Source organism: Trachymyrmex cornetzi, unplaced genomic scaffold (genome assembly GCF_001594075.2).
Source record: "Trachymyrmex cornetzi isolate Tcor2-1 unplaced genomic scaffold, Tcor1.1 scaffold1521, whole genome shotgun sequence".
Taxonomy (NCBI): domain Eukaryota; kingdom Metazoa; phylum Arthropoda; class Insecta; order Hymenoptera; family Formicidae; genus Trachymyrmex; species Trachymyrmex cornetzi.
The window spans coordinates 71,886-91,309 of record NW_017296115.1 but is presented as its reverse complement, the minus strand read 5'-3'; the positions used below and the strand labels follow the sequence as shown (position 1 = coordinate 91,309).

General features: G+C 30.2%; 1 protein-coding gene across 1 annotated transcript in view; it reads left to right on the top strand.

Annotated features, from left to right (window-relative positions):
• Window positions 1–10,642, top strand: part of fs(1)N (female sterile (1) Nasrat) — a 25,514-nt gene extending 14,872 nt beyond the window's left edge. Inside the window, exons 8-19 of the mRNA XM_018502971.1 lie at window positions 502–1,185; window positions 1,516–1,773; window positions 1,836–2,154; window positions 3,045–3,881; window positions 6,929–7,444; window positions 7,872–8,083; window positions 8,293–8,431; window positions 8,659–8,936; window positions 9,139–9,507; window positions 9,633–9,974; window positions 10,164–10,317; window positions 10,431–10,642. Coding sequence (XP_018358473.1) covers window positions 502–1,185; window positions 1,516–1,773; window positions 1,836–2,154; window positions 3,045–3,881; window positions 6,929–7,444; window positions 7,872–8,083; window positions 8,293–8,431; window positions 8,659–8,936; window positions 9,139–9,507; window positions 9,633–9,974; window positions 10,164–10,317; window positions 10,431–10,642 — 4,320 coding nt within the window. The remainder of the gene's footprint in view (window positions 1–501; window positions 1,186–1,515; window positions 1,774–1,835; window positions 2,155–3,044; window positions 3,882–6,928; window positions 7,445–7,871; window positions 8,084–8,292; window positions 8,432–8,658; window positions 8,937–9,138; window positions 9,508–9,632; window positions 9,975–10,163; window positions 10,318–10,430) is intronic.
• Window positions 10,643–19,424: the final 8,782 nt, after the last annotated feature.

Below are 19,424 nucleotides of genomic sequence, written 5' to 3'. Positions count from 1 at the left end.
TCGGATACCTTGCGTAATGCTAATGTCGGCGGCGGTACTGTAACATTCGAGCCTTATAACTCGAGAAGCACTTAATGAAAAAATATTTTATTATAGTGTTTTGGAAAGCTCTCGAGATAAGCTACAAGAATATTCAACAAAAAATTGGGCTTTCTATTTAAAAAAATGACCTTGATCTTCAAATGACCTTGAAAATGAAGGTCAAGGTCATTGTCAAGGTCATAATTCAATCAGCCCCTTCATATCCAACAATTTTTGTTAAAAAAATTTTTTTATTCAATCGCGATGTTTCGAGTTATTTGGCTGTCTAAGTTAAAATGGGTCACCCTGTATAAGCTGCAGTTATATAAGATACATTTTTATTAATATATATAAAGATTTTTTGTGTATGCGCGCGCGCGCGCGCGCGCGTGTGTGTGTGTGTGTATGCGCACGCACATGTGCGTGTGGGTGTGCTGTGCGCGTGTACATTTATTTGAATTATTTTTATTAACTTTTCAGGAAATTTTTCGAAAACAAGAAGCTATCTTTGATGAGACTGATACACAATTCAATCGAAGTTACTTTAAGAATGTGATAACAGGATTTTGGAATCTTTCAAAAATAAATGTATCGAACGCTATACTCGAAAGTCATGTAAATTATAGCGCTGTCAAAGTTGGTTCGATCAATTTGAAAATGGAAGATATATTGATAAACGTGACATCAAATATAAAGAAATTAAAAGAATTAGATGCAAAGCTTGATCAAATGTTATCAGATTTGAAAAGTATGACTAATTCGACAAAAATTACTTTACCTCCAGATGTTGAATTAAATGGAGATTTGTCGGTGAATGGTACTCTATATACGAAAAATATAATTGCGGCTTTTATTAATAACGCATCAATTTCGATCATAGAAAACAGTATTGTAAATCGCATCAACGGTCAGAAATCTGTTTCGTCTATCGACACTAATAATTTAACGATTTTCTCTTTAAATGGCATACCGTTGGAGAAAGTCATGTTCAATTTTCTAATCAAAAATTATAGTGACGTAAATTTTTCAATATTAAAGAGATTAAAAGTTGATGGTCACTTGAATTTTTCCGTAATAAATAACATTAAATGGAAGGAGCAGATGCAAGATATAATTTGGAAAGATGAATCGACAACTATTTCTGGAGAGACAATTGCGGAAAGGGTAAAACAACTTAATATTATCACTAAGAATTGGGATAGGTTGTCCAATATAAATCTTGATAATAAAACAAATTTTCTCTCATAAGAAAATAAGTAATGTTGTATACATGGTTTAATACTGTATTCATAGTTTCAAAAAAAGTAGCTAGTATACATATAAAACTAGAACGCCTTTAACGAAATAATAAAAAAAGTATTTATACGTCCTTTTTTCTTTTGTTTTTTTATGAATAATCACCAATTGCATCATTTTTTATTAACATTCTGTGTGTACCAAGTTTAAATCTTTGTAATTTCTTTTTTCGATTAAAGATAATATTTTTTTCAACAGCTTGTCGCCGAAAAAGCTAATGTCAAAAATCTGAATTATTTGCAATATCCAAGAAATTACATTCTAATGAATGAACTAAATAAATTTCCTATCAACGTCACGGGTGAAAAGCACTTCGTTAACTTGTCTACGACACATTTGTTAACCATCAAGACAATAAATGAAATTGATATTAATGATTTTGTTATTCTCAACAGACATGAAGTTATTAATGAAGAAACTACGTTTAAAGATCTAGAAATTGATGGAATCTTCCAGGTACGATTCGTTAACCGTATATTACAATTAGGTATAAATCCAGAGTTCTGTCATAATTTCAGATTGACGGAAATATAATAGGCATTAATGCAAGCGGTATAGAGGATTTGCTTAACGAAACCGATAGGCTTTTATCAGATGTTAGTTTTGAAAATCTGATCATTATGGGAAATATTGTACTCAAAGATTCAATTAATGCTAAAGCGTGGTCGGATCTTGACAATTTTTTATTAAAGACTGAAAAAAATGCAGTAATTATTGGAAATAAAAGATTTTGGAATGACGTCAACGTAAAATCTACGACAAGAATTAAATCCAGACGAATTAATGATCACATTTTTTCAGAATTCGTAACCTTAAACACTAATCAACAGTTTCCTCGTAAGTACAGTAATCGACTAAAGGTTCGTAAACATTATCTATTAGATTTTAAATTATTAAAATTAAAAAGGCAAATTTTTTATCTACATATAATAAAGCTGTTACGAAAAAGAAATTACATATTTTTTAAAAATATACATCTTTCGTTCCCTCTCTATAATAGAATTGAGAAATGAAAAATATTCTAATCTATCTATAGATAACATAAACATACTGAAAAAAGAATTAACGAAATTTGAATAAATGTTTGTTCAGATAGTACCAATGGAATCATTTGCTTACAGAAAATAAATATTTATTTGATTTGAAAACAATACTTATTAGGTGTAATTCTTTTTAATTGAATAAATATTTATTTATCACATAAGTAAATGGTCCCATTCGTACTATCTAAACAAATATTTATTCAAATTTCATGAATTATTTTTCAGTGTAAGTTTACTTGAATTTATTGAATAGTTTAAAAATAATTATAAATCAACAATAGAAGGTGAGTCAATCACTTTTCTATGTTAATCTTATCGTTTTAAATTCCTGATTATGTTTGTCTTTGAAGATTAATCAATCGACTGGCACGATCTAGCTGTCTAACTGGTATGGGATTGCATGGGAGAGTGATGGATCGCCTTATGATATATTTAATTTGTTTGTGCATATGACAAATTGTATCATGTTTTTTCTTTAATTCGATACTAATGATGGCTAAAAGATTAGCCGAACCGTCTATGGAAAGATAATAATAGCGCAATTATTACAGCGCCAATTCCCATTAATCCGTTGTCTTATTTTATTTTATTAATAATTATAAAGTTGCGCTAATGTATCCAGTTTGCATAAAATTTTCTATAAAAATTGTATTTCAGCAATACATTTCACTTTATTAATTTCAGATTTAACGAAAATATCAGCAAATATCATGTTTGAAAATGTTACTCTTGGCATCATGAAGAAATTAGAGGATTATATAATCTATGAACAAAGTATAACTTCTAGTTGCTTTAATAAAATACTGTTATTTGTTAAATCATTTATTATCGATAATTTGTCTTTTGATACTATAAAGCAGACTATCTCACAAATTACCTTCTTTGACAAATTAAATAAAACTTTTCAACAAGGGTATTTCGAGAATTTAACGACTTCGATATTAATGATTGATGAGATCTTGCCTAATATAATCAATAGAATCAACTACATTGATTTGGTCAACTGCGTGTTAACACCCTATACGCAGCAGAATCTAACAGGTGCTTTAATAATTGACAAATTGGAAACTGACATCTTGGACGCAGAAATTATTAACGCAATACCTTTAAATATGTGGAATCTGTTATCGACACACGCAAAATCACCTTATAATGACATTTTGAACGGAAATGCATCGATAAAAAATCTAGAAGTAACAGGAATTATAATGGCATTTTCAATTAATAACAATAATATTATTGATATTTATAAGGAATATAACATGGCGACTGTCATTTTCAATACAAATGTATCGATTAAAAATTTGAGAGTAATTGGCTTTATAAATAATTTAAACGTATCTATGTTTATCAGTGATGCTGTTCAGAAAGCCGATAGAAATATTACATTTATAGATCGCAAAATATTGAATAATATTACGTGCGAATTTTTAAAAGTACAATTTATAAATGAACATTTCGTAAACCATATTTTGGATCTAAATGAAAAGCAGATGCTAAAAGGGCCAATTGTCATAAATGGTATGTTGCATATATTAAACTTATTAAGAAGTCTTTTACAAATGTACATTAGTCTTTCAAATATATTTGCATTATCTTTATATTATTAATGACACTTAAAAGTATATTTATAATACATTTATTGTAAAATTAACAAGTTAATATTTTTTAAATGTACTTATTATATATATATATACACTTTTGCTTATTGCTATCGTAGTTAACAGGGAATGGAAAGATATTTTTTAAAAGTAATTAGTTACAGTTACTCATTATTAAATAAAAAAAGTAACTAGTTACTGTTACTATAGCTGCTGATACTCACAAGAAACTCTTTACCGTTACCGTTACTTAAAAAGTAATGACTTGTTATTTTTTCGTTATTTTTTAATGCTAAGATCAGTTTAAAAAATATTTTACAATATTCTTTGTTTATCACAGAGGAAAACAGTCTACTTAAGCCAACAAGAAGGTCTAACCAGAATGATATTTTGGTGAGGCCAAGCATAATTTCTGATTATGATAACCGGAAAATGCTTTAATAACCATAAATTTTGTTTGTCACCAAAATGCCATTCTGGTTGTAAATAATAATAACAATAACAATAAATAATAATGACAATAATAACAATAGACCGATATGTAAAAACGTAACTAATTGTAAGAAGCGAAAGGATTTTTCGGAATGAGCTAAAGCTTTATATATATACATATCTAATATTTCAGAGTAAATTTGTGTGTGTGTGTGGAGGGGGGGAGGTGAGTCTGATAAAAAGTTCACCACGTTTTTCTCTAAAACGGTTAAAGATAGGGGGAAGATATCTATTATCAAAGTTGTAGGATAAGTAGGGGGACATACTTTGACGACTTTGCACGAAGAGAATTTTTTTTTAAATCTACCCTGAAAATATGTTAGTTATGGTATAATACAATATTTTTAAAATTGTTACCATGCACTTCAGTAAAATTAATCAAACCTATTTATACTTTGTATTTTATTATGAGAGAGATTTACATCAAAATTCTTTGAAATACAAATGTTGTCCCACAATTATCATATTTTCAGGGTAAACTCTAAGAAAAAATTCTCTCCGTATAAGTAACCTTAAATGTTCTTGGTTTTCATACTATCAATAAAATAATTTTGTTTAATGGTAAGGAGTATTTTTTACTCGTCGTGTATTCAATGAACTGAATAACTCTGCGTTATTTTTTCAAAAATGCAACTATTGTGGGGTATAAGCCAAATAAGCAACTATTGTAGAGTATAAAATAAGCCAGACTGTTCACTATGTTGATTGAGATACGAGGCGAGAGCTCAACAGAACGTTCCCAAACAAATACGTTGGTAGAGATGGTCCTGCGTTATTCCCTGTCAGATTTCACATGTTTGGACTATTATCTTTGGGGAAGAGTGAAGGAGCTTACTTTCAATGTCCTACCGCTTCGGAAAAAAAGAATAAAAAAATATTTTTCGCGATACAACGATTTAAGATTAGAAGAAGCAAACTTTCCATGCAGACTGCAGGCATGTCTAGATCAACATGGCGAACATTTTGAACATTTATTGCAATAATAAAAAATTTGTTTTAAACTTTCAGTCTGACTTATGTTGGTTTATATCCCGACAATAGTTGAATTTTTGAAAAGATATTCTAATGGAAAACTATTCAGTTCATTGAGCACCATCGATAGAATGAGTAAAAAATATCCTTTCCCATTAAAAATAATTTATAACCGGATATATATATACAGGGTGTTTGATAAGTAACGATTGATCTTTCGCATTAGCAAAATAGATTAGACTGAGAAGAAAAGTCCTTTACCATTTTATAATTTTCGCAATAGTAAACAAGATATCAATTACTAAAAATTATTGAAAATTGGTCTTCAATAATTTTGTACTCAAATCTATCAACTTTACAGAAAAATTGCAAGAGACAAAAATTGATTATTTTCTTCTCATAGAACTCTATGAATTTTTTCAGAATTTTTTAATACCGCGTTTTCTCAAGCCTTGCCAGTCCATCTCCATTCCCCGCGGCCCATGCGCCGAGCTAGCAATGGGCACACACTTGATAATGTATGTCTTCGAACAAGCGACAGCGCGACACAGTGATCATGTCATCTTTGTTTAACATTGGCAAACAACAAGGATATAATGATCCATTGTGTCACACCGTGTCATTTGTGTCGCTTGTTGGAAGGCACTCATTGTCAGTAGGCCGGGTGGACGTGCGTATTTAGTGATCTTTAAAGATTAATATCTCCTACTATTGCAAAAATTGGTAAAATGGTAGAGGACTTTCCATCTCAGTTTAGTCCGCTCTACCTGTTTACGAATTCTGATGAATTATGGGACACCCTGTATACATGTCTGGTTTTATAAACCACGCGTCAATTAAATTTTTGGTTTTGAAACACAATTCGCTGTTAAGAAGTGAAATTTTTAACTATAAATTTTGTAGTACATGACATCAAAATAAACATTGTTATTCATAAAGTTTGTCCTTATATTAATACAGCTTTGTCATTAGTTATTAATTGGTCATTCTTAAAATATCATAAACCAATCACAGAGCCGTATTAGCTTCTTAAGGCATATTACTTAAAATTATTTAAGAACGAATCATGAATACCGGCCAAAAGTTAAATATATACAAAATTATGTCATATAAGTATGTTAAAAATATAAAAAATAAAGGTGTAAAAGTAACTGTAAACGATAAAAAGAAACTGTTTTGGTTACCATTACCAAAATAATGTAACTACGTTACAGTTACAAAAAAAAGGTAACGTCGTTATCAGAATAACGTCCGTTACTAGAAAAAGTAACTTGTAACGGTAACAGCGTTATAAGTAACGTGTTATTTTCATTCTCCAGTATATGTATATAAAGTGACATCATTACAAGATTAAAATCTATTTGTATGTTTATTTAAACTTTTATTAATTATGTATATATAATATTTTATAATTATTTATTTAGGTTTTTGTCTTAATTTTTTCTTTTTTATTTTTGTAGTCTTTTTATAATAACAAAATTAATTTCTTTCTTTTTCTTTAAGGTTCAGTCACGGTTCTAAGAAATTTTAATACAACTGGCAAGATTGGAAATTCTGTATTTTTAAGCAATTTCACAAATAGATTTAAAGATAAGGATAATTCTTATGCTCTTCGTGGTAATGTTTACTTCATTGAGACTGTTTCTGTAACAAGATTGAATGTAAGTGGATCGATTCGAGGATTAATGTTAAACAGTTTCTTCAAGACCATAATCTTTAAAAATGATACAAATGTTACAATTTTGGGACTAAAATTATTTAAAAATTCAGTTACATTTAATAATGTATTTAACATCGACGGCAGTTTAAACAATTTAGATTTATATAGATTTTATGAAAATGTTGTTTATATCAATAAATCTTTCTCAATTAATACCAAAGTTACGTTCGGAGAAAATGTTTATCTACGAAAAAACCTCGTAGTAAAAAATAAATTACAATCATATACCATTATGGAAGTTGATATGAAAGACTTTCAAGAGAATGTTATTGCCCTTAATAAACCTAAATATTTTCCAGGTAATTATCGATTTTTTAAATATTAGTATAAATGTATATATGTATGCTCGTAAAAGCAAATAAATAATAACTTCAGGCTTCTTCATTCAGAAATAATAAAAATATGTAAGAAGAAAAGTATACAAGTAAATAATCATCGATTTCTAATCAATGTCGTATTTTCATAAAATTAAATTATTTGCATGCTTTGCAAAGAATTTTTATGTTTTGTAAAAAATTATTTAATATTTTGTAAAATTATATCTATTTACAAAATAATTTGTAGCAAATTTTCTCCTTTTAAGCAACTTAAATTCTACTCAACAGTTTTTTTTTTTTTATAAAAGTGTGTTACATAATTTTACAATTTCTCTTTTTTTATAGCAAAAATAATATATTAAATATTTAATTTTGAAGCATAGAAAAAGTATTTTGTTTTTCATTTCAGCACGAATAACACTCAACAATGTGACTTTCCAGACAAATATAAAAGTCATGCAGGTTAATGACTTACAAATGAATCTGTTGATTTTATTAAATATGCGACAGTTTATTATGATCGATAAACTTAATTGTACTAATATTATTGTCAGAAACATTCAGATATCAGGACAAATTAATACCTACCATATAGAAGATATCTATGCGGACACCTTCATGGTATAATGAACGTAAAATTAAAATAAAACTTTTATCGTTTGGAATATTTGGCGAATAAAACATAAGATATTGAAGATGTTCCAATAAAGTAATATAGATTATTTAGACATACATACTATTTCAGTCTCTTCTTTTGTTTCTTCCAATGCATAATTAATGTTAAAATTAAAATTATACATATAATAAGGTTATATTTGTTTCATTTACAGACATATGGTAATCAGAATATTACAGGATATATAAAGATACGAGGAAACATTTATGCGTACCATAACTTCAATGCTCATTTAATCAATAATTTTAAACCAACGAGTATTGTTTCTTCAACTGCAAACGACGCTCTAACAGGTAGAAATTGAGAAATAAGACAATCAGTTTTATAAATGCCATAAAATTTTCAAGTGCCGTTTAAATGCCTAGCACGTGCATACATCACCTTTTTGTATTTTACATCGTATATACGAATCAGCTTTCAGTATTTAGTAGCACTTAGCATGAATACGTTTGAATAACCTTTGTTCAACTCTAACGATAAAAAATAATTTAAATAATATATTTACATAACTTTTGTTTAGGAAACTTTATATTCAAAACTCCAATTATCTTTGATAAAAATCTCATAGTTTTGGGTCTTCTAAACAAAATAAGCCCAATTAATTGGCAAGAAGCAGTAATAAAGACAATGAACAAAGCAAAACAGATTATATCTGGAAAGTGGAGAGTGCATGGAAATGTCTATTTTGAAAAGAACGTTTATGGAAATAAGTTCTTGAATGAAATTAATATCATTGACGCATCATCAACATTAACAAGAGAACATCCTGAAATAGATCATGTTACCGAGGAAACATATGTAAGAAAATTATAGTATTTATAATAAAATAAATTAATATTGACAATAAAAATTTTATTATTAATAATAAGAATCTTATCAGATTTAAAAATTAATATTAATTTCTTTGCAATGTAGTAACATTACATTATTAAGTTTGTTCTGTACAAGAATCCAACGTTCTCACTTGTTTATGCTCTAAATATAATTATATCTTTTACAGAAGGATTTAAATAACGTGTGTGCATTGCACTTGAATATACTCAAATGCAACGCTATAAAACAGATATATAAATTTAACACATTTGATTATTTAAAAATCCAAGAATTTGATGGAGACATTCATAACATCCATACTGTCGAAATAAATGATATGGATTATATATTAATAAATTACAACATTTGCCATATAAAACTTCTATTATATATTCAAACTGATTTTCAAGTGATCGATGAAGTATCCGATTTTGGATTAATTGATCAATGGACGTTTTTTAAATTAAATCGCGTTTTATACTTGCTTACAACTGCAAAACAAACCTGTGGTAGAAGTCTTAGCAATTTATGGAAATTGGAAAATAATAGAATAGTAGTAAGTTTATTATAATGCGTAGGCACACGTGTAAATTAAAAAAAAATATACGCAAAATGTATATTGAATTCTTCTTAAAACAATAAGTTCTGCTAATTTGTTCTATATTATTTTTTCTCTCATAGCATGTATTAGAACTTGGTAATGCCACAGACATTATGAATTTATATCAAGATGGATTTATAGCAATGATTCAAAAGAATCTTGAAATTTCACCATCTAATATGCAATTGGATATAAAGACTCTTACCTCGTACAAAAATGAGACATTAAATTTGATTTCAAATAACGATCCTATTGTACTAACTAATCAATCTTTATCTTATGATTTGCAAGAAAGATCTTTAAACGACACACGTTTAAAAAATTGTTTTGGTTGTGGCAGCGTACTGACTTTTAAAGTAGGTATTAATAAAAAAGAAGAGTATATCCACTATAATGAAGAAGTCAGCCAAGATTATATATATGTGAGTTAAAAATAATTTTTATTTTCATTTTATTATGTAGCTTATTTTATAATTCGATAATAACTATTTATTGTAAAAGGATAATACTACAAAGAAACATTTTCTTTCCATAAAACTGAAACTTTTGCTGTATTATTATGTGTTATGTAATTGTATTGTATAGCGTATTAATCATATTATTTTATCTAGTTGTGCAAAAATGACATTTCACAAACAAAAATTCTGCAAACAATAAAAGCACGTCAACCAAAATCATTTTTTATTCTAAATTTGGATGAATTCCTCGGAACATTACTTGTTTTCGTAGAAAATAATGATATTATACAAGTGTACGAATATAAAGGTAATTATACTATATTGTAAAATTAATAAAAAATAGAAGAAATTAAAGAAAAAAAAAATTTTTTGTATTCATAAAATAATATAATTGTTTTATTTCATAAAACTGTTTTCAAGGTATCGAAGGTTTTGTGCATCGAAATGTTATACAAATAAAAGTTGATAAGTTATACAACTTTAAAATGAGAAATTTCAATAATTTAGAAAAGAAACATTTTTTGGCTGCAGTTTATAAAAACCGACTAACAATTTTAGAGGCACAAATGTATGGCGAAAAATTAAATTTGGGAATATTATCGACGAATTTTTGTTACACAAATAAGTGTTAAAAATATTAAATATTAAATATGTAAGTGTATTATATATATCCTATGGAATAATGTATTAAAATTTTCTTTTGTTATATACGAATTCATAAAATTTGACATATAACATGAAAATGTATTCAATATATTCAATATATTACATTCGATTAAATCATTGTGCTGATTAATGTATGAATAGTATATATACACATGCATGCGCGCACACGCGCACACACACAATTGCGAAGAATTGTTGTGAAGCATTATTATTATGTTATTCTACACATTATAATATTCAAAATTATATTGAAAGATCATTGTGTCAAACACACCTTCCTACTGCTCATAAATAAGTAATCATTATTTGTTATGAATTTATTTATTAATTTATTACACAATCTATAATTGTCAAAGTAATAATTTCACTTAAGATTATATACATTTAAGTTATACATAAAAACGCGAACTTCTTTATAATAAAAGAATAACAATAGCTTCTAGTATATCAATCACCTAGTATACCAGTAGTATATCGTATGATATTACAGCAATATTATAGCAGTATTACTTTGGAGTTTCAGTATTACAATGAAATAGCGGAAATATTGCTGAAATTTTATTCTGTAAAATATTCTTTTATGTGTATGAATATTTATAAATACGGATAGATATACATAAACATGTATGAATATTCATAACTATAAACAATACTATATGAAATATATATCTATACATGCTCATAAATGTTTTTTTCTTTTGTAAAATTACTTTTTAGTCTAATAAAAGTAATAATAAGAAAACATTAGAAAAATAATTAAAAGAATAATTTTCCCAATAATTGTTTTTTTTTTGAAAAAAACCTGTTTGGTGAAATGTAAAAAAATTGTTTATACATAATTATGCAGGGGACACCATAGGAACTAGTAGACCCATTTTTTAGTTTTAAATTTTATGTGGTTGAAATTTGAAGCGATTTTGGAGCGAAAAGTAAAGGTGACTACACATAGAAATAACAGACAATAGAAAATCACGCATATATACATGTGTCCAAAAATTTGCAATGTACGTCCAGTTTCAAACGAAGATCGCGGTCCGCTCGAAAATTTCCTACGCTTGCCCCAGGGATTGGAACCAAAATGTTAAAGCTTGTGCGCAATGTCTGAGACTACAGACGAATAAAAAGAAATAATTGATTCAGATCGTGGCTCCGGAACGTCTCCGAATAATGGCAACCGCCCGCGCGATCGCTCGTATATGCGCTCGAAAATTTCCTACGCCTGCCCCAGGGATTGGAACCAAAATGTTAAAGCTCGTGTGCAATGTCTGAGACTACAGACGAATAAAAAGAAATAATTGATTCAGATCGTGGTTCCGGAACGTCTCCGAATAATGGCAACCGCCCGCGCGATCGCTCGTATATGCGCTCGAAAATTTCCTACGCCTGCCCCAGGGATTGGAACCAAAATGTTAAAGCTCGTGTGCAATGTCTGAGACTACAGACGAATAAAAAGAAATAATTGATTCAGATCGTGGTTCCGGAACGTCTCCGAATAATGGCAACCGCCCGCGCGATCGCTCGTATATGCGCTCGAAAATTTCCTACGCCTGCCCCAGGGATTGGAACCAAAATGTTAAAGCTCGTGTGCAATGTCTGAGACTACAGACGAATAAAAAGAAATAATTGATTCAGATCGTGGTTCCGGAACGTCTCCGAATAATGGCAACCGCCCGCGCGATCGCTCGTATATGCGCTCGAAAATTTCCTACGCCTGCCCCAGGGATTGGAACCAAAATGTTAAAGCTCGTGTGCAATGTCTGAGACTACAGACGAATAAAAAGAAATAATTGATTCAGATCGTGGTTCCGGAACGTCTCCGAATAATGGCAACCGCCCGCGCGATCGCTCGTATATGCGCTCGAAAATTTCCTACGCCTGCCCCAGGGATTGGAACCAAAATGTTAAAGCTCGTGTGCAATGTCTGAGATTACAGACGAATAAAAAAAAATAATTGATTCAGATCGTGGTTCCGGAACGTCTCCGAATAATGGCGAACGCCCGCGCGATCGCTCGTACATGCGCTCGAAAATTTCCTACGCTTGCCCCAGGGATTGGAACCAAAATGTTAAAGCTCGTGTGCAATGTCTGAGACTACAGACGAATAAAAAAAAATATTTTGCTGAGATCGTATAGCCGGATGCGCTCCGAAGAAAGACGAACGCCCGCGCGTTCCACCGTATATACGGTTACAAATATCCTACGTGATCAATTTTCCATGGCCAATGTGATCTTGTATTGCCATGCATTGCCTATTGCGTTTTAGTTGTCAAAATTCCCTCCTCCCCACTCCGTCTTGTGCAACGCTTCACCTTTCTGATCCCACCATAATTGACAATCCACGCTCGATGTGCAACTTCACTCTGTGCCAACCTCGTGTTATTGATTGACGCTTGGCCAAGATGTCGAGTAAGTATTACACAATTTTTATACGCATATTTATGCAGTATTCTCTTTCATTTGTCGTTATTTTGATACGAAAATCACGTCGGTTTTCTGTCTACATTTTTATGGTTACATTTTTTTGGTTTTTCCAGAAGAAATTTCTGATGCTGCTGAGCGGATGTTGTTGGAGGAGGATACTCCTATGAAGGAATCTGTGGAGAGCATGGTGAAGGAGCTGCTTCGACAGCAGAAAGAGGATCGAAAGCGTATGATGCCATTTTGGAGCAACAGCAGCTTCAGCAGCAGTTGCTACAACAACTGCAGCAGCAAGAAGTGAATGGTATATTATATTTACCTATTATTCTCTGTATCAGTGTATAATCACTGATATCTCTGCCAAGTATGCCACTGGTAATCAGTGAATTAAATGTGAGATTCCTAACGTAGCTAATCTTTATTATGTGATCTAACTAACTTTGTTTTGTTCTTAAATTCAATGAATATGGTATTGTAAAATTGAAATTAACGTGCAAATATCAGTATTTTAGTTATACAGGGTGTCTCGACCTTTTTTTATCAATCACTTCTGTGTTGATAGAGCGGACTAAATTGAGTCGAAAAGTCCTCTACCATTTTACAATTTTCGTAATAGTTAATAAGATATTAATCACTAAAAATTGAAAAATATTGGTTGTGAATAATTTTTTACTCAAATACTATCAACTTTACAGAAAAACTGCAAGAGAATTATTTATCTTCTTCTTATAAAGTTCTGAGAATTTTTCCAGAATTTTTTAATACCGTATTTTCTCATATTGGTAAAAATAAGAAAATGCAGTACTAAAAATTTGATAAAAAATTCTGAAAAAAATTTCAGAACTTTATGAGAAGAAAATAAGTAATTTTTGTCTATTGCAGTTTTTCTGTAAAATTGATAGTATTTGAGTAAAAAATTATTCAATACTAATATTTTGCAATTTTTAGTAATTAATATCTTATTAACTATTGCGAAAATTGCAATATAATTAGAGGACTCAGTTTAGTTCGCTCTATCTACACAAAAATGATTTGCAGAAAAGGTCGGGACACCCTGTATAATGCTCAAACATTCTTCCTTTTTTAGTTGAACTTCACTGATTATCAGCCAAGTATGTCACTGGGTAATTATTTATATTTTTATATTTTCTTTTATTTCAGCGGTAAATCGACGAGGACAGGGACGTGGGCGTAGCCGGGCCCAATGGTACCTCCGCCGTCATTATCGTGACGCGCCAAGGCAAGATACCAATGACCGTAGTCAACAAGATGGTGATGGTCAACAAGATGGTGGTGATGGAGGTGGTCGAGGTGGCGGTAGTCGTGATGGCGGTAATCGTGGTGGCGGTCACTACCACGGTAACTATCATCGTAGTTATCGTGGTAGAAGAATGTTTAGAGGGAGGCCGAAGCCGAATGTGACAATTGTTAAAAATTATTACGGACATTAGGCCTTTTAATTAATTAATTAATTACAATAATTAATTAAAAGGCCTAATGTCCTTAATAATTTTGAAATAAATAATTACATTAATTAATTAATGTAATTAATGTAATTATTTATTATTTGCATTAGTATTTGGATTTATTCTATGTATTATTATTATTATCTGCAAATGTTATTTGTAAAATTCGCTTAGAATGTTAATTAAAGAAATATTCATAATTCATATATTTGTTGCTTATTTCTATACCAAATCAGCTATAAAACTATTTTTACGATTACGAAAATAAAAGTCTTACAATTTTCTTCTGCAAATTGCGTAGTTTAAATAATAGTGACTATATTTTTGATAATATTACATCGTTTTAAATGTTCGTTTTTCTAAATCAGAGTAGAAAAACGAATATGAGTCGGCTTATGTGTTGGCTGTATTCCACTTATAAGCATCTTCTTGTAAAGTTACTTTTGCATTTTGTGCTTCGTACTACTTCTTCTCGTATCCGTTAGTTGTATCGACTCCGTCCCATCGATGACCGAGTTTAATATCGAATCGATTCGGTACGTACGAACCTTGATATTGCGGTGGATCTACAATTAAAACGATTGAATGACCATTATTATAATGACTATATGCAACAATAGAATATTGACTATAATAATCTTCATCGAACATCAAAATTACCACGAAACATCTTGTCTACCGACTATAGACGAATAAAGAAAAATATTTCGCTGAGATCGTATAGCCCGAAGCGCTCCGAAGAAAGACGAACGGCCGCGCGTTCCACCGTATATATGCTTATAAATTTCTTACGTAATTTTACACGGATTTGCTGGCTTCACCATATCGAATATCTTTGACATCTTCAAAATTAACGGGCTCTTGACCATGCATTGTCATCTGTTCTTGTATCGCCTACAAAATATTTTAGCGTTTTTCACTTCGTGAAATTGATTCAGAAACTGTAACAAAATTTATGTTACAGTAATACATACCCTGAAAAAATAATTCAGACAAAAAGTATCCAAGTAACCACGATTGTTAATGTCGAGAATTCGAAAGAGGTAATGAAGACTGAGGTTCGTGCCGATTCTCTAATGCTAAAACGGAATCCAAATACGTCTTATAATCCATCTCGCCTTCATAAGTGAGACATTCTTGAAATACTCGTTCAAGAAAAATACCGGTTAGAGTATCAGTGCCATATCTGTTAACAAAACAATTATATCTTTAACATGTATTAATATAACACTACACGACATAATGTTTTGAGACTTATTACCCAGCGAGTTCCTCTTTATTCAACATTCCATTGTGATCTCTGTTCAGATTAAGATATTGCCTGTAAACTTTAAGGGCCGAAGGCGCAGAGAACCAATTGGCTTCTTGCAAATCTTTCGGCAAATCCTCGTCCCTCAATTCTAGAAGATCGTCCAAAAAGCTAAACGCTAAAATATCCAGAATATGAACTTTTCCGGTTCGAAGCGGGTCTAAAAAGAATAAGAATTTCCTGACGGCTGTGCACACGTAAAACGAATGGAAGGACTTTTCCAAGCCTTCAAGTTGTGGCAATGTTGGTATCAGTTCTAAGATATAATTTTCCAAATCCTGAAAATAGATGAATGTTAAAAGAGTGTACTATTAAGGTAATATTAGTGTACTATTAGTGTACTATTAAATAAATGCTGTTTTCTTTATTCAGGAAAAAATTTAAAGCTTCAATCTGTGACAATTTTGGTCAAAACATGTAATATAATATAAACAATTTACCTTCACAATAATTCTGGGAAAAAACACGATAAATAATTAACTCCTCATTGCACAATGAGAGCATTTCTTAAGAGAGCATTTCTTTGTTAACAAGAGTAAACCATAGAAACATCAGTCTTTCCGTTTCGTCTTCGTTATTGCTTTCCATGGCTGCTCCCAATTGATTTTCAAGCTTGCCAGCTTGTATGTCAATCTGATTTTGTTCTCTTTCAAGTGCTTCAAGCTCATTTTGAATATACGACGTCGTGTCTTTACCCAACTAAAACATTAATAGAATGTCCAACAAAATTAAATTAATAATGCAAGTTAACATACCCCGCGAAGTGTATACGGAGTTCTATCGGGACTTCCTTTATCGGGCGAGATTCTTTCGATAATTTTGAAGAAGGAATACAAAGGAGAGCCTGTAAATGTAATACATTAAGAAAAAATACGATATTACCATACAAAAGTATACAACTTACCATATTTTGAAGAAATGTTTTCTTTTCCACGTACTTGACTGAAATGTATTGCCATTTACTGAAAAGTACTGAATCTTTTGAAGTGTCTTTTTATTTATACATTTATTTTGCATATATATTGTTTTAATAAATATGGTGTGTTTTATAGACATGATATTTTTCAAATATACAATACCTTTTACAGACATATGGTGTCTTTTGTAGGCATGGTATTTTTTTTAGACATATGGTGTCTTTTGTAGGCATAGTATTTTTTTTAGACATATCGTGTCTTTTGTAGGCATGGTATTTTTTTTAGACATATCGTGTCTTTTGTAGGCATGGTATTTTTTTTAGACATATCGTGTCTTTTGTAGGCATGGTATTTTTTTTAATATATTGTGTCTTTCGCAGACGTAACATTTTTCAAACATTATAGTGTCTTTAAATACCCGAAGCATCGTCGTGTACCTGAAAGCATCGTCTAACAGATTTATGCATTTTTCAATTGATAAAAATAGATTACAGTTACAATAGTTACAATAGTTACAATAGATTACAGTTACAATAGTTTTATAGTTTACAATTACTCATTTTTGATCATCCAATACCTAATGTTTTTTTTGCACAATGTACAAGTGTATGTAACGTTAGGATTTGCCCATTCCTGTATGCTTCGTTGTTCGCTGATTCTTCCAATGCATTGTGGATGTGCCCAACGCCTACATAAATTACACATTACTAAACCTTTTTTTCAAATACTGAAACAAAATAAACATATATCTTTTATAACAAAAGACGTACAAAGTAAGGTTTCTGCAATTTCGTTTCGAAGTAATGTAACTTCTAGTGATGTACCAAAATCTTTGTCTTCAGCAATACATTTTAAATAATGTAAAACATATATACCGCAATTATTTGCATCAGTTTGGTAAGGACGTGTAGATATTTCAGTTTCTTTAAACTCAATATTTTGCATTTTGCTTAAAGATGTTTTTTTTGGACAATCTTTCAAAAATTTTCGAAATAATTTAATCGCTCTTTCGTTATCTGTGCCATGACGATACGGATCCAACAATGTAATAAGTTTCTCATCAATATCAACTACTAACAATCTCCAATGTGACTGATATAAGTAAGGCAATAACATTTTTCCACATATCTCTTCAGTTATATTATACATAAGCCAATTTTCGTCTGGTTTTCTATCGGAATAATCACCCAATATAAATGATGTATGATCTGTGGGTACATATATAATATTTTTCCAATGGTTTATTTGAGAAACAGCGAAGCAATCTATAATTGTTCCATCGATCCAGTTCTCTGATTCTAATGTTTTATATTGCTCCGAAAATAAATAGAATTCTTTATCAGATATTATTGGCGTATTTCTGATTGCAGAATAACGACCAATAGTTATACTTATTTCGGTGTTCTGCATATAATATTCAATGTCAAGAAATAAACCGTTATTCAAAGCTTGACTATGCGTTGAATTATTACTTTGTTGCATAAGAATTTGTCTATGCTCAATTTGTTCAATATCACATATAGGTATATTAACAGAGGATATTGGCTCTATCTTTTTCGCTATCTGAGCTAATTGTCGTCCTTCCATATGACTGTACTTTTTTCCTTTTGTACGACGTTGCCACATTTCTTCTACAAATGGATTTAGCGGACTTTCGGGATACAATCGCTTTTTTGTACTTCGACTTTTAAGTGGGACATTAAGCGCTGCTTCAGCAATAAGACTGCTGATATAATTCTTCATTTTATTGATAAAGCGACCAATCTTCCAATTTACTTCTCCTTGTAAAATTTCTTTCTTTACTACATTAAAGTAACTTTCTACATATGCATTACTTAATCTTGCAACATGAGGTATAGCCAACGACAAGAGAATTCTCGTCCACATTGGAGCAAATGGCATCAATTTGTATGTAATATATTCTGCGATTTCAGGATTGTAATATTCATTAGTAATATCATCATCTGTTTGTAATTCTGCTTTTAATTTTACATATTTATTATTATATCTTGCAAAAAAGGGAGAAGCAGTAAAAATTGGTCTTTCATTTATAGTTTCATATTCAAAATCCTGATCTTCTTCGTTATCCTCCATCTCATCAATTTCTTTTTGAAATTTATATAGCCTTGTTATACTTACTTGGGCTTCCTCTGCATTACGAGTTAAAAGAATAGTTATAAATTCTTTGAATATTTCATCTAATTGTAATATTTTTGTACTCATCAACATTGCTGCTACACATTCGAGTATAAATGTCTTTATTCCAATACATTTTCGAAACTTTTTATGCATATATGATGACACACGTGTCATAAAATGTGCGCAACATGTATGCACAATTAATAGTGTATTATCAATTGGCAGCCCTTCATCTAAATATAAATATACACGTTTTAAGTATTCTACAATATCACATTTGTTCCATTCGTTCATGAGGGAATTTATTAAGGCCCAACTCCAATCTACCACTACAACTTTGAAAAGTGGCCATTTTCTTCTATTTGTTTCTACAAAATGTCGATATCTTTTTAATAATATACTAATTGATGGAATATCATGCTCAGATGTTACCATTTCGACAATAGGTATTATTGACTCATTTTTCTTGATAACCATGGCATAGTACAGTATCCTTTTA